A 14,459-nucleotide genomic window follows, 5' to 3' on the forward strand; every position below is an offset into this window, starting at 1 on the left:
TACATATTTTATATTTGTATAATATAATACATATTTTATATCTATATAATACATGTTTTGTATCTATAGGATACATATTTTATATTTGTATAATATAATGCATATTTTATATTTATATAATACATTTTATATCTATATAATATAATACATATTCCATATCTATATAATATAATACATATTTTATATTTATATAATACATGTTTTGTATCTATAGGATACATATTTTATATTTGTATAATATAATATATATTTTATATCTATATAATATAATGCATATTTTATATCTATATAATACATGTTTTATATCTATATAATACATATTCCATATCTATATAATATACATATTTTATAGTTATATAATACATATTTTATATCTATATAATACATCTTTTATATTTATATAATGCATATTTTATGTCTATATAATATAATACATATTTCATATCTGTATAATACATGTTTTATATCTATATAATTCATATTTTGTATCTGTATACTATAATTATATATGATATACTTTTATATATTATTTTATATGTAATATCTATTATTTGTATATATTCATTGTGTTGATGGAGTCTCTCTTCCTACAAATATTAGATCTGCGTGCCGGCCGCTTCCCCTCATTGTTCCTTGTCCCGTTGGCTGGCATCTCAATGGATACAAGTGAACCCTTTTCCTCTTTGGGGAAAGCCCAGCTCCCGGGCCCCCGGGGGCCCAGAAAGCTCTTCGTCGAGACTGACCTCATGGTCCCAATGGGGAATCACTCGGGCTAAAGAGGGTTAGAAACCAGCACGGAGTTTCCTGGCTCAATAGAAGGGGAAATTCTCTAACCAGAGCCGTTAAAAAGTGAAACAGGGAGCCTCGAGAGGCAGTATCAGCAGGAACCTGGCGGATCATCAGTCCTGAAAGCAGTACAGAGGAGTCTCGAGCGAGATTGGAAGCCCAAACAGACCAAAGGATTCCACATTTAAAGGTGGCCAGTAGCTCAGACCCCAACTAGTCCCTCCCAACCTCCATTTTACAGATGAGGAGACTGAGGCTCGGAGAAGGGACCGAGATAAGTATCTGAGGCGAAATTTGAACCCAAGTCCTCTCCCCGGAGGTCCTTACAGGTTCCCAGAAAGATCTGGGCAGAGAAGTAGACGGAAAGCAGGAGAGCGACCAGCAGGTGGAGAACCAGGGAAGCAGAGAGCAGGGCTTGCCGGGAGAGACGCCCGGACTTGAGACTTGAGGAAAGGAAGGAGCTCGGGTGGAGCCCAGCGCCCGGGGGGAAGTGAGCAGCACCCGAGGAAGGAGACCCGGGACTTGAAGCCAAGTCAGCAATCCAGTCGCGGGGTCAGAAGAGCCCCTGGATGGCCCTGGCCAGCTCCCTGCCCTTGCCCCTGCTCCTGCTGCTGCTGTCTCCACGCTTAAAGGCCAGTAAGTCCGAGAATCCTGGGAGCCTCTCCGGGCATCCAGCCCGCCTGGAGCACCGCCCCTCCCCCCTGCCCCTGTCCCGCCTCAGCCTCCACTTAGAGGGCAGGAGGAGAGAGCGGTCAGACCCCCTTCTCTACCGCACCTCACGGCAGACCCCAGAAAAAGAAAGCTGAGCCCAGCTCGCCCCTAACACGCCCTCCCCCTGCCCTAGCCCCCAGGAGCTAGGAGCGCCGGGCGCCCAGTTAGGAAAGGAGGAAGAATTCTGGGAAAGGTGGCGCTCCCGGAGCCCTTTCACTTTCGCGAAATAGCCTCGGGTCAAAATGCGGGACCTAAGAAGGGATCAGTACTAGCTCTGGCACTTTTACGGAGCCCGACCCTCCCTTCAACTAACTCTCCCTTCCTTCTCTATTTTTTTTAAGCCTTACCTTCTGTCTTAGAATCAATATTAAATATTAGTTCCAAGGCAGAATAGCAGTAAGGGCTAGGCAATTGGGCTTAAGGGACTTACCCAGGGTCACCCTGCTAGGAAGTGTATGTGGCCACATTTGAACCCAAAACCTCCCATCTCCAGGCCTGACTCTTTAACCAATGAGCACTTTCTCCCTAGTTGATCTTTCCCCCTTCTCTTTCTCTCTAACTTCCCATTCCTCCATAATCTCCTGACCTCTGTTGGACCCCCTTCCCCAGCCTTTAATCCTCTCCAGGGTCCTTGACTTTGATTCCCTTAGAATCAGACTTATAGGATGTCACCAGTCATCAGAACATAGAAGAGAGAATGACAAAACTGGAAGAGACTCTGGAACATCAGAACATCAGAACTAAGAGGGATTTTTGTCAGAATGAGAATGTTGGGAGGAACCTCAGAACATAAACCATCAGGAAGGACCTTAGAACTGAGAGGGTCCTTAGAACATAGAATGGAAGTGTTGAGAGAAATCTTGGAACATGGAATGTCAAGAAGGAAGGACATTAGAATATGGAACACTGGAGCTAAAAGAGTCTTTAGAACATAGAATGGAAGTGTTGGGAGAAATCTTGGAACATGGAATGTCAAGAAGGAAGGACATTAGAATATGGAACACTGGAGCTAAGAGAGTCTTTAGAACATAGAATGGAAGTGTTGGGAGAAATCTTGGAACATGGAATGTCAAGAAGGAAGGACATTAGAATATGGAACACTGGAGCTAAGAGAGTTTTTAGAACATAGAATGGAAGTGTTGGGAGAAATCTTGGAACATGGAATGTCAAGAAGGAAGGACATTAGAGTATGGAACACTGGAGCTAAGAGAGTCTTTAAAACATAGAATGATAGGGTTGGGAAGATACTTAAAACATGGAATACTTGAACCAGCTTTGAATTTTAAGAGTTGCCTCTTTTCTCCACCATTTTGGTCCCTGGCCCCTGTACCCTCCACTCTCAGTCCTCTGCCCTGATGAGTGCCAGTCTAAGCCTCTAACATACTTCTCTCTCTTCTCTCCCATCCCTCCCACTTCATGCTCAGCACCTCAAAGTATACATGTGAAGTTGCCTTCAGTGGTTCATGGTCTCCTGGGGAAAGATGTACAACTCCCATGTCACCTGGTGCCTGGGGAAGTGGAAGTCCAGGTGTCCCAGGTGACATGGCTACGCCAGAACCAGACAAGTGGCACCATGAGCATAGCTGTCTACCACCCAACCCATGGTGCTGGTTTCCCCAGCACAGGACCTGGTATGGAGCGCCTGGCATTTGTCTCACAGAACCAGGGTCCAGGTTCAGAGTTCTTTAATGCCACCCTTCTCATTCGGGACCTGAGGGGTGAAGATGAAGCCAATTATACCTGTGAATTTGCCACCTTCCCTGGAGGGAATGGCAAGGGCACCACATTGCTTAGAGTGCTAGGTAAGTGAGAACACTAAGAAAGGAAGGTGGGAGAAGAGGGGGGCCCTAGAGCACCCAAAAAGCAGTCACCCAGGATGCCTGGGAGGAGAGGAGAGGTTGAAGGATACCAGGTCCTGAGGAGGGAATTTTCTGACCCCCTCCACCCCAGGGATTCCTTCAGGATACTTTGTATGTTCTAAGGATATCCTAAGGTCACAACCTGAGAACTGCCAGGGAACTTAGAAGTCATTGAACCCAACCTCCTCCTTTTACTTATGTCAGAACTAGATGGGAACTTAGAACATAGAACACAGACTGTCAGAGTTAGAAGGTACTTGATAGAGTGGAATGTCAAAGCTTAGAATGCTTAGAAAGAAGCTTAGAAAGCTTAGGGAAATGTCAGTATTGGGAGGAAACTTAAAACACGGAATCTTCTAAGCTAAGGGGAATGGTAGAACATAGAGTTGGGGGGGCCTAGAGCATAGAACATAGACATCAGAACTGGGACACACAAGGGCCTTTAGAGCTTAGAATGTTAGAACATAGAACACAGACTGTAAAGATTAACTAGAACCTTAAAATGTAGACTAGGAATACTGAATCAGGGTTAGAAAAGCACTAGCCCCACCTCCTCATTTTGTGGGTGAAGAAACTAAGCCCTCCCCAAGCCCCCCATAATCACTTGGTTGACTTGACTTCTCATCTCTGTCCCCAGCTGAACCTAAGAGCCACGTAGAGCCCTATGAAGTGGTCTCAGGCCCAGATCCCGTGACCATGGCCAGCTGTGTCTCCAGTGGGGGTCGCCCACCTGCTCGGATCTCTTGGTCCTCTCCGCTGGCTGGACAGAGCCATGAGACCAGGACTGAAGGGCCAGTGTCTGACACTTTCACCGTCACCAGTCACTTCACCATGGTTCCAATGGCCCAAGCCAATGGGAAGAAAGCCATCTGTAAGGTGGAGCACGAGACCCTCAGGGAGCCTGCCCTGCTCTCCGTCACCTTGGGTGTGAAATGTGAGTGACCCCCTCCTCCCACAGACACCACATAAATTGTGAGCCCCAAGATTATCTGTGCCAGCTCCCCCAGAGATGGCATATATGTACCTGCCCTGACTCCTCCAAGAGCCACCTCCAAGGATGCTGTCTATCCGAGCCTTCCTCGGTAGTCCACTCTGAGCTTCCCCTAGACATCTCTCAGGCAGCATCTACCATTGTCTATACTGATTTCCTCCCCTTGAACATAATCTATCCCTGATGCTTCTGGGTACCATCTACACTGGCTCACACCCTAAATACCATATGCTTCAGCTCCCTAGACTTTCTTTTTTTTTTTTTTTTTTTTTTTACCCTTACCTTCCATCTTAGAATCAACACTGTATATCGGTTCCAAGGGAGAAGAACGGTAAGGGATAGGCAATGGGAATTAAGTGACTTGCCCAAGGTCACACACACACAACTAAGAAGTTTCTAAAGGCGCATTTGAACCCAGGACCTCCCATCTAGACCTAGACTTTCAATGACCACCTCCAGGTCAGTGTCTGCCTACATCAACTCCCCCCAGGACCTGATCCTCCCCTACCCTGGGAACACTGACTCCTTCCCTAAAAAATCTTATTGCCTGTGGTGATATTCCCAAACTACTGCAATCAGTGACCCCTCCACCAGTTCCCCATCTACATCAGCTCCCCCTAGACCAGGGCTTCTCTGTCTTTTGGTTTGTCTTGTGACTGTCCTTGGCAAGCCAGCAAAGTGGGTGGACTCTTCTCAGAATAATGTGCTTCAGTGCTTAAGTAAAACAGGAAACCAATTCTTGAGACCCAGTTATCAAGTGGTTCTAAGTTCATAGATCCCAAGTTAAGACCTAGACACCATCTACAATGACTCGCCTGGATACTCTCCCTCACAGTGCCCCTCCTCATATAATCCTTGGAGACTGGTGGTTGTTGCATTGCTGAAGTCATACTGGAGCAGCTGGCCAATTCTTTCTCCAGTCCATTTTACAGATGAAGAAACTGAGGCAAATATAGGGAAGTGACTTGCCCAGGGTCATATAGCTAGTTAAATGTCTGAGGCCAGATTTCAACTTGAAAATATGAGCCTTCTTGATTTCAAGTCCAGTGCTCTATCCACTTTATCTTAGGTACCTCTCTTAAAGGTTTTCAAAGCACCAAATGAGGAAGCAAATGAAATGGCCTGTCAGCATTAGAGGTAGGATTGGGGGACAACTGGTGGTTCAGTGGATAGGAAGGCAGGCCTGAAATCAGAAGGTCCTGAGTTCAAATTTCGCCTCAGATAATTCCTAACTGTGTGTCCCTGGGCAAGTCATTTAACCTCTATTGCTTAGCTCTTACTGCTCTTCTTCCTTGGAACCATCATTGCTTAGTGTCAATTCTAAGACAGAAGGTAAAGGTGAGAAAGAGAGAGACAGACAGACAGAGACAGAGAGAGAAGGGGGGGCAAGATTTGAACCCAAGTCTTCCTAACTTCAAGACCAGCCCAATGCTCCTAAACATTATCTATACCAAATGATACATACTTCTCTAGGAAGCCATCCATACTTATTCCCCCTTGAACCCAAGCACTATCCATACCTTTGAGCAAAAGAAAGGGACCTAAAATACAGCTGTTCCTGAAATTCCTACACATCCCCCTCCTCTGCACAATCTCTTTCTGCCTATATATACCCTACTTCCCCCAACAGAGTTTCTTGGAAATGTTGCAAAGGTGATGGATTTTGTTTTAATTTCATTTGATGCTCCCAATGACTAGAAAGCAAGGTACTATTATTATCCCCATTTTGCAGATGAGGAAACTGAGGCAAATGGGTTAAGTGACTTGTCCAGGATCATACAACTACTATGTGTCTGGAGGCTGAATTTGGACTCAAATCCAAGTCCAACTCCAAGTCCAGCTTCTTACCCACTCACATAGGAACAATGAGCACACATGGTAGAGTCCATCCAAAGTATCATGTTCAGTGCAGATTTTAGGGACCATGTCCAGAAGAGAGCAATGGTTAACAAAGGATCAGAGATTATGACACAGGAGGTCATAACAACCAGCTGGGTGGTTAGAGAGCTGGGCCTAGAATTAGAAAGATCTGAGTTCAGATCCAGTCTCAGACCTTTCCTAGCTGTGTAAACCCTGGTCAAGTCACTTCACCACTAGCTGCCTCGGTTTCCCAGACTGTCAATCATAATAGCCCCTACCTCCCAGGGTTGTTGTAAGGATCAAATGAGACAATAAAGGTAAAGTGCTTAACACAGTAATTGGCACATAGTAGATTCTCGTTTCCTTTCTTCCTTCTCACAGTTGGGGAAATAACTATCTAGTCTCCCAAGGGTTCTTAAAAAAAACAAACAAACAAACAAAAAAAAAAAACCTTTACCTTCCATCTTGGAACCAATACTATGTATTGTCTCTAAGACAGAAGAGTAGTAAGGGCTAGGCAGTGGGAGTAAGTGACTTGCCCAGGGTCACACAGCTAAGAAGTATCTGAGGTCCAATTTGAACCCAGGACCTCCTGTCATCAGTCTTGGCTCTCTGTCCACTGAGCCACCTAGCTACCCATCTTCAAGCATTTGAAGAGTTGTTCTATGGAGAAGGGGTTAGCGTTATTCTGCTTGGCCCCAAAGGGCAGAACCAGGAGCAATGGGCAGACATCACTGTCTCCTTTAGGCTAGATGTCAGGAAACAGCTTCTTAACTGGCCAAAAATGACTGTTCCTAAGAGGAACCGGCTGAATGAGGAGTCTTCCAGCCAAGGATGGGCAAGTGGAGATTCCTTTTATGTACTAGTTGGACCAGCTAATCCCTGAGGCCCCTCTGACATTCTGGGTTGCCAAAAGACAATTAGGTTTCCCACTACAATGACTGGAGGTGAAGTGGGCTGTCTCAGTGGGAAGTGTGAGTCACTAAAGGTTTTCCATAGAAGTTGCTGTTGTTATGGTTGTTTTTCAGTTGTCTGACTCTTCATTATCCCATTCAGGGTTTCCTTGGCATACTGGAGTGGTTCTCCATTTCCTTCTCCAGCTCATTGTTTAGATGAGAAAACTGAGGCAAAGGAGGTTAAGTGACTTGCCCAGGGTCACATAGCTGGTAAATCTCTGAAGCCAGATTTGGAACTCAGTTCTTCCTGACTCCAGGGTCAGCACCCTATCCACTATGGAAGCTGCCGTTCCTTAAAGAACTAGATGAAGTAGGTGCCTTATTAAGGTATATTAAGAACCAATGATCTAGAGCAGGGGTCGGCAACGTATGGCTCTCGAGCCATATCTGGCTCTTTTGAGGACCAGATATGGCTCTTTCTGAAGGAGCCATAAAGTCCATTTTTTTCAGGCACTGTTACAGGAGCCGCACTGTGAGCACTGTACGGCTCTCACGAAATTACATTTTAAAAAATGTGGCGTTTATGGCTCTCACGGCCAAAAAAGGTTGCCAACCCCTGGTCTAGGGCAATCCATACCTGAATGAGACTGGGATAGCACCTTCACAACAATTGACCATACGTATAACAGTGTAAAAGCCTCATGACCAAATGCAGAAAAGCAGAAATACTAAATGCATCCTTTTCATATAATAATGCTATAAAAATTATACTCAATAGAGTTGCAGAAAGAAAAACTAAAAATTAATTGGAAACAAAATAAACTTATCTTAAATAACAAATGGGTCAAAGAACAAATCATAGAAACCATCAGCAATTTCATTAAAGAGAATAATAAAGAGACAACATACCAAAACTTGGGGGATATAGACAAAGCAGTACTTAAGGGAAAATTTATATTTATAAATGTATACAACATTAAAATAGAGAAAGGGTAGATTGGACATACAAGCTTTAAAAAAAACTAGAAAAAAAGCACATTTTAAATCCCCAATTAAAAAACAAATTGGAAATCCTGAAAGTCAAAGGAGAGATTGATAAAATTGAAAATAGGAAAACCATTGAACTAATAAATAAGACAAGGAGCTAGTGGTGGGGGGGCGCAATAAAATAAATAAACCATTGGAGAATTTGGTTTTTAAAAAGAAAGAAAACCAAATTACCAGTATCAAAAATAAAAAGGGAGAGAACACAACAAAGGAAGAAGAAATTAAGGCAATTATTATCAGTTATTTTACCTAATTACATGCCAATAAGTCTAACAATCTAAGTGAAAAAATAGATGAATATTTTTAAATATATAAATTGGGAGGAAGCTAGGGTGGCTCAGTGGATTGAGTCGGACCTGGAAGCAAGAAGTACTAGGTTCAAATGTGACCTCAGACACTTCCTAGCTGTGTGACTCTGGGCAAGTCATTGAATTCCCATTGCCTAGTCCTTATTGCTTTTCTGCCTTGGAACTGATACTTAGCATTGATTCTAAGCTAAAAAATAAGGGTTTGAAAACTAAAATTAAATCCATAAATTATAATAAATAAATAGGTAAAGTCCATAAATTGTCTAGATTAACAGAAGAGGAAATAGGATTTTGAAGCAACTTCATCTCAGAAAGAGAATGGGAAATTTGTAAGAAGTGACTCAAAACTCTGAGTATCCTCAGGTTCTCTAAAGGGCCAGGCATGGATTTTCAGGAGCATAATTTCTGTGGTTTCCCACACTCCCCTGGGAATCCCCTGGCAGACCTAACCTGGGCCAGAAAGAAAAAAGCCAGAATGAGGTAAGTGGCCTCCCTGGAAGACTGAGTGCCTCAGAATGAAAAGCAAAGAAAGAAAAACCCAGCCCTGAACCTAGAAAAACCCTTCCCCACTCTCACTGTGGTTTAACGGTGGTAAACTGAGGGGCTGGTGGGAAGTACATCAGACTCAGTTAGGGCTCAATTATCAGCTCTGGGACTCTCTTGGGCAAAAGTCACTTCTGCTTCTTTGTCTATAAAATGGGGCTTAGCTCATGCAAATATTAATAATATGGAAATAGGTCTTGATCAATGACACATGTAAAACCCAGTGGAATTGCTCATTGGCTATGGGAGGGGGGAAGGAAAGAACATGATTCATGTAACCATGGAAAAATATTCTAAATCAATTAATTAAATAAAATTTGTATATATAATGGGGTTTAGGAGGGCAGCTAGCTGGCTCAGTGGATAGAGTGCTTGGCCTGGAGACGGGAAGTCCTGGGTTCAAATGTGACTTCAGACACTTCCTAGCTATGTGACCCTGGACAAGTCACTTAACTCCCATTGCCTAGTCCTTAGTGCTTTCTGCTTTGGAACCAATACTTGAAATCCTTTCTAAGAAGGTAAAATGGAGCCAAAAATATCAGGTATCTGGTCATATGATAAGGTGAAGGGCTAAATGATGGACCACCCAGCCATAATGCACCATGTCAGAGAAGGAAATCAAGGGCCCCGGATATCTTAGGTGGCTCCCCTGCAGCAGAACTCAATGGAAGACACTGATGAGAAAGTCACAGTATGGGGAGTCTGAACGGGCTAAAATCATTTTAGACATGGAGTCGTGCTAGATCTGTGATCGAATCCTGTCTCAGACACTTCCTACGACATCTCCCAGCCTCAGTTTTCCCATCTGTAAAATAGAGATAATCATAGTAACCATCTCATTGGGTTGTTTTGGACATCACGGGAGTTAGTATCTTGCTAATTTTAAAGCCCTATATAAATGTTAGTTATTACTACTACTTTTGTTTTTATCATTATTAAACTGCAAGGATGAGGTCACACAGGGCAGTTAGAGCATTATGGGGGACCCATGGACCTGGCCTTCCAGGGTTGCTGGGAAAATCAAATGATAAGAGGGATGTCAAGGGCCCGACAACCCTTAAAATGCAAGTAAATGTCAGCAATTATTATATGGTAGTAGAAGGCAGCAAGGTGACAAAGTGGAGAGAGCATCGAAGTCAGGAAGAACTGAGTTCAAATCCAGCCTCACACACATACGAATTGTGTGACTCCAGGCAAGTCATTGAACCCTGTTTGCCTGGGTTTCCTCATCTGTCAAATAACTTGAGAGAACTAATGAGATTAATAATTAATAAACTTGAGAGAGAAGGAAATGGCAAATCACTCCAAGATTTTTGAAGGATCAAACGCAGCCAAAATGACTGAATGACAACAAATTTGTTATATGTTTTTATAGGGGAAGCAGAAAGACTCTCTGCTTTTGGAGTTTAGGGACTTGGATTCAAGTCATGAGCAAGTCACCTAACAGTGTGGTCAAGCAAACCTCAGTTTCCTCATCTGTCAAGTAACTTGGAAAAGGAAATGGAAAACCACTCCAAGATCTTTGTCATTGCCAAATGGGGTCATGAAGGATCAAACGCAACTAAAATGATCAAATGACAACAAAATCATTATATGTATTTAGAGGGGAAGCAGAGAGACTCTCTGCATTTGGGGTTTAAAGGCTTGGATTCAAGTCATGAGCAAGTCACTTAATAGTGGTCAAGTGAGCCTCAGTTGCCCCATCTGTAAAATGAAGGAACTGGGCAGTCTAAACTCTGAGATCCCTTCTGGAGTCCAGATCTGTGTTCTTACGTCTCTAAGGTTCTAGAACCACAGCTTCCTGCCCCTACCACCTCCCTGACTTCTCCCTGTCCTCCTCTCCCCCAGATCGCCCCAAGGTCTCCATCTCAAGCCCGGATGATGACTGGTATGTTGGACGAACAGAAGCATCCTTGAAATGCGATGCCCAGAGCAACCCTGAGCCCACAGCCTATAACTGGAGCACGTGAGTCCTGGGGGTGGGTTTGAAGCGTTATCGATTCAGAGCCAAGAGTTCCATTCGCCATCCTAGTAGCTGTGGTAACCAAGCTGTAAGGCTTTAAGACTTAGAGGTATTCCCACGCGGGTCTACCATCTGGCGCCCCACTGGGGAGCACGGCGAGATGCCCTTTGGGGTAGATAAGAAAGATGGACGAAAGATGATTTCAGCTGATCCCAAGATGTTTTCTGGGACTGAACTCCATTGTTACAGGGAGCGGTGCATAAGGAACCTTCCAGAAATTGTTGCAGGAAGATGACTGAGTCCGTGCTGCCCCCCCTCCATAATGCCAAGAACTCTGGGAGAGCCTAGTCTGGAAGAGTCCTGCAGGGTTAGCTGAGGTCTTCCAAGAGGATGGTGGCCAGATTAGGTTTGGGGCTGCCATGATGGATAAAGGCTCTCGGTCAGATACTCAGAGGGCATCATTAAGAACCAATCACAATAGAGACGGGAGGTCCTAGGTTCAAATCTGGCCTCAGACACTTCCCAGCTGTGTGACCCTGGGCAAGTCACTTGACCCCCATTGCCCACCCTTACCACTCTTCCACCAAGGAGCCAATGCACAGAAGTTATGGGTTTAAAAAAAAAAAAAGAACCAATCACAATCTTAGTTAAAGGGGTGTCTCTGGACCTTCAACGGCCACTTCATAATCAACAATATTACAAACAAACAAACAAACAATAAACTTAATCAAAATGTAGCCCTCGCTGAGTTTGGGGTCTTTGGCATCCTGAGGAACCTGTTATTAATAATTGCTAACCTTGCCAATAACCAGACGAGGCTCTGCCCTCTTATGCCACAGATGGATCATGGCATGAGTTGGGGGGCTCAACAGTCTGAGACCCTCAGGGGCCACCTGGGTCCCTAAGGAGAAGAACAAAGATTATGGAATTTAGACCTGGAAAGGAAAGATCTTAGAGAGACCCAAGTTGGGTAATGGATTGGGAATCTGGGACGCTGAGTTCAAATCCTAGTTCATTGTTTTAATTGCTCATGGAAGTCCCTCAGCCTCTCTGCGCTTGAAATTTTCCTCATCTGGAAAGAGGAAGGAGTTGGCCTCGATGACCCCTAGGGTCGCCTCCAGCTACATATCTGTGACCCCACTCACCCACTTGATGGATGAGGAAACCGAGGCCCAGGCAATATAATGACTTGCCCAAGGTCAGAAAAATAGCAAATAGCCATCAGAGGAGATATCAGTCAACTCCTCAAGCCCAGACACAAGACTCTTCTCACTGTGCTGGCTGGAGTGGCATAACAGTTGGCTCCCCGAAGGAAAGAGAACCAAGAGGCTCCATTCCTGGGTCTCTGGGGTCGACAGGGAGGGATGGGAGGTCTGCATCATGGTTCTGAAGGAAGAGGAGAGGGGAGATGCCTCAACTGCCTTTCTCTCCCCGCAGGGTCTCCGGCTCTCTCCCTTCAACAGCTGTATCTCAAGGCGTCAAGCTCACCTTCCCCACTGTGGACTGGTCAGTCAATACCACCTTCATCTGCCAAGCCACTAACGCTCTGGGCACAGGATGGGCTAACCGAACCCTCCACGTCAAAGGTGAAGGTCCAGAGAAGTGGGTGGGGGACACCTAGAGGACTCTCAGAAACCAGAGAGCGTTGCTGGGCCTCAGAACTGGCATTCTGGGAAGGCCACTTCCCCGTGAGGATACTCAGCAGTGCTGTAGCCCCCTCCCCGCCTAGCACATCCCCTTCCCAACAGACGACGCCCCCATTTTACAGAAGTAAAGCTTGAGTCTCAGAAGGGCGTCAGAGCCCGGCCCATGCTACGTAGCACTGAGCTGGAAGAGTCCTCAGAAGTCACCTCATCCGGCCCCTTCACTTTATATAGGAGGAAATCGAAGCCTGGGAACGCTGAGGGGCTGACCCCTCCCATCCCTTCCTTTTCTTCCAGAGACGCCCTCCGCCAAGGAATCCTCGGCGGGCTCATTGTCCGTGGGACAAGTGGTGGCCATTGTGATAGGAGTCGTCATTGTGGTGGTCCTCTCCATCCTGGGGGTTTTCCTGTGGAAAAGAAAGTCCCTGTGTGAGTCACTCGTCTCTTCCCCACAAGTGCCCTTCCCAGGGGTCAGTCTGATTACTCATGCTTCCTGAAACCAAAGCCCTGAGGAGGATGGGACTCGGATGACTGGAGCCTAAGAATAGAAGAGCAAGAGATTGACTGGGGCAGGCCAGGGGATCCTCTAGACACACAGGAAGGGGGTGAAGGGAGGTCAGAGCAGAAGCCTGCCAGGAAGTCAAGCTGGATGAAACTGGAAGGGAGGGGCAGGCTGCAGGTACAAGGGGGGGGGGGCAGAGATTATCAGATAAATCTGGGTGAGATCAGATGTGTGGGGAGTGGGAAGGTGGCCCAAGCAAGGAGTCAGCAGTCCAGGGATCCGGGTACCACACCCTAAAATGCCAGGTGAAGTCACTGTAAACAAACACCCGAGGCACGAACTCGTCTTCCCTAGAGCTGAAAGAGAGAAGGCACCTGCTCCTTTCAGGACCCTCCGAGACTGTGATTTTTCTCCCCCGTTTGACAGAGGTGGAAACTGAGGTTCAGAAGGGTGCCAGAAACTGGCTCACAGTCCCAGTCCTGGGACATCAGATGTTGGTAGGACTGAAAGTCACAAGGAATCTCAGACACCAAGTTCCTCATTTTGCGGATGAGGAAACTGAGGTGCAGGAGAGTTTGAGTGACACCTCAAGCCAAACAGTTAGCAAGTGGCAGGACGAGGGTTTGAGCTGGGGTCTCCTGAGGGCCGTATTCACTCCTCCTGTTCCACCCAACAGAAGTTCAGACTGCCTAAGTTCTGAGGACACTCACAGAGTGACAGAGATAAAAGGATACCTAGAACAGGGAACATCAGGGCTGGGAAGGGCCTTAGAACAGAGGAGGGCAGAGAAGAGAGAAGCCTCAAAGGTCACCAACTCAAGCCCCCTCCATGGAATTGTCCGATGGCATCTGCCAGGAGGAGAGCCTGTGGGAGAGGCTGGGCAGGTGTCCAGCCTCCCAAGCTAATGTTCTGCCCTCTAGGCTAACCTGCCATATACTCATCACTGCCTCTGCTTCTCCAGGTCAAGGCCACCAGGACCGTTCAGCTACCAGGGTAAGAAGGGGCTGCCTCTTCTTTCTTGATGCAGGAAGTGGGCTGAGGGGCTCTGCTGAGGGGCTGGCTGTAGGAGCCTAAGATAGGAGTTGAGTGCTTCAGGGAAGGAGAAGACCAAGCCAAGGGATGTTCATATATAAAATACAGAAAGCAATTACTGGGGGAAGAAGCTATGTGGCCTTAGACACTTCCTAGCTGTGTGATCCTGGGCCCCCTTTACCTAGCCCTTACCATTTCTTTGCCTTGGAACCAATGCACAGTATTGAGTCTAAGACAAAAGAGGATGGAAGGAAAGAAGGAAGGAAGGGAGGGAGGGAGGGAGGAGGAAAAGGAAGGAAGGAGGGAGGGAGGAGGGGA

The 14,459-nt window shown here is 45.8% G+C and overlaps 1 protein-coding gene across 3 annotated transcripts in view; it reads left to right on the forward strand.

Moving 5' to 3' along the window:
- The first annotated feature begins 1,326 nt into the window (after nt 1–1,326).
- NECTIN2 (nectin cell adhesion molecule 2) overlaps nt 1,327–14,459 on the forward strand; it is a 182,918-nt gene continuing 169,785 nt past the window's right edge. The window contains exons 1-7 of one of the 3 annotated variants that reach the window (XM_044667280.1): nt 1,327–1,422; nt 2,922–3,299; nt 3,994–4,290; nt 10,850–10,967; nt 12,402–12,550; nt 12,905–13,036; nt 14,071–14,102. In XM_044667280.1, coding sequence (XP_044523215.1) covers nt 1,356–1,422; nt 2,922–3,299; nt 3,994–4,290; nt 10,850–10,967; nt 12,402–12,550; nt 12,905–13,036; nt 14,071–14,102 — 1,173 coding nt within the window. In that variant the 5' untranslated portion in view covers nt 1,327–1,355. Of the gene's footprint in view, nt 1,423–2,921; nt 3,300–3,993; nt 4,291–10,849; nt 10,968–12,401; nt 12,551–12,904; nt 13,037–14,070; nt 14,318–14,459 lie in introns of those variants that run through there. The other 2 variants (XM_044667279.1, XM_044667278.1) reach the window with 2 other exon arrangements.

Source organism: Gracilinanus agilis, chromosome 3 (genome assembly GCF_016433145.1).
Source record: "Gracilinanus agilis isolate LMUSP501 chromosome 3, AgileGrace, whole genome shotgun sequence".
NCBI classification, from domain to species: Eukaryota; Metazoa; Chordata; class Mammalia; order Didelphimorphia; family Didelphidae; genus Gracilinanus; species Gracilinanus agilis.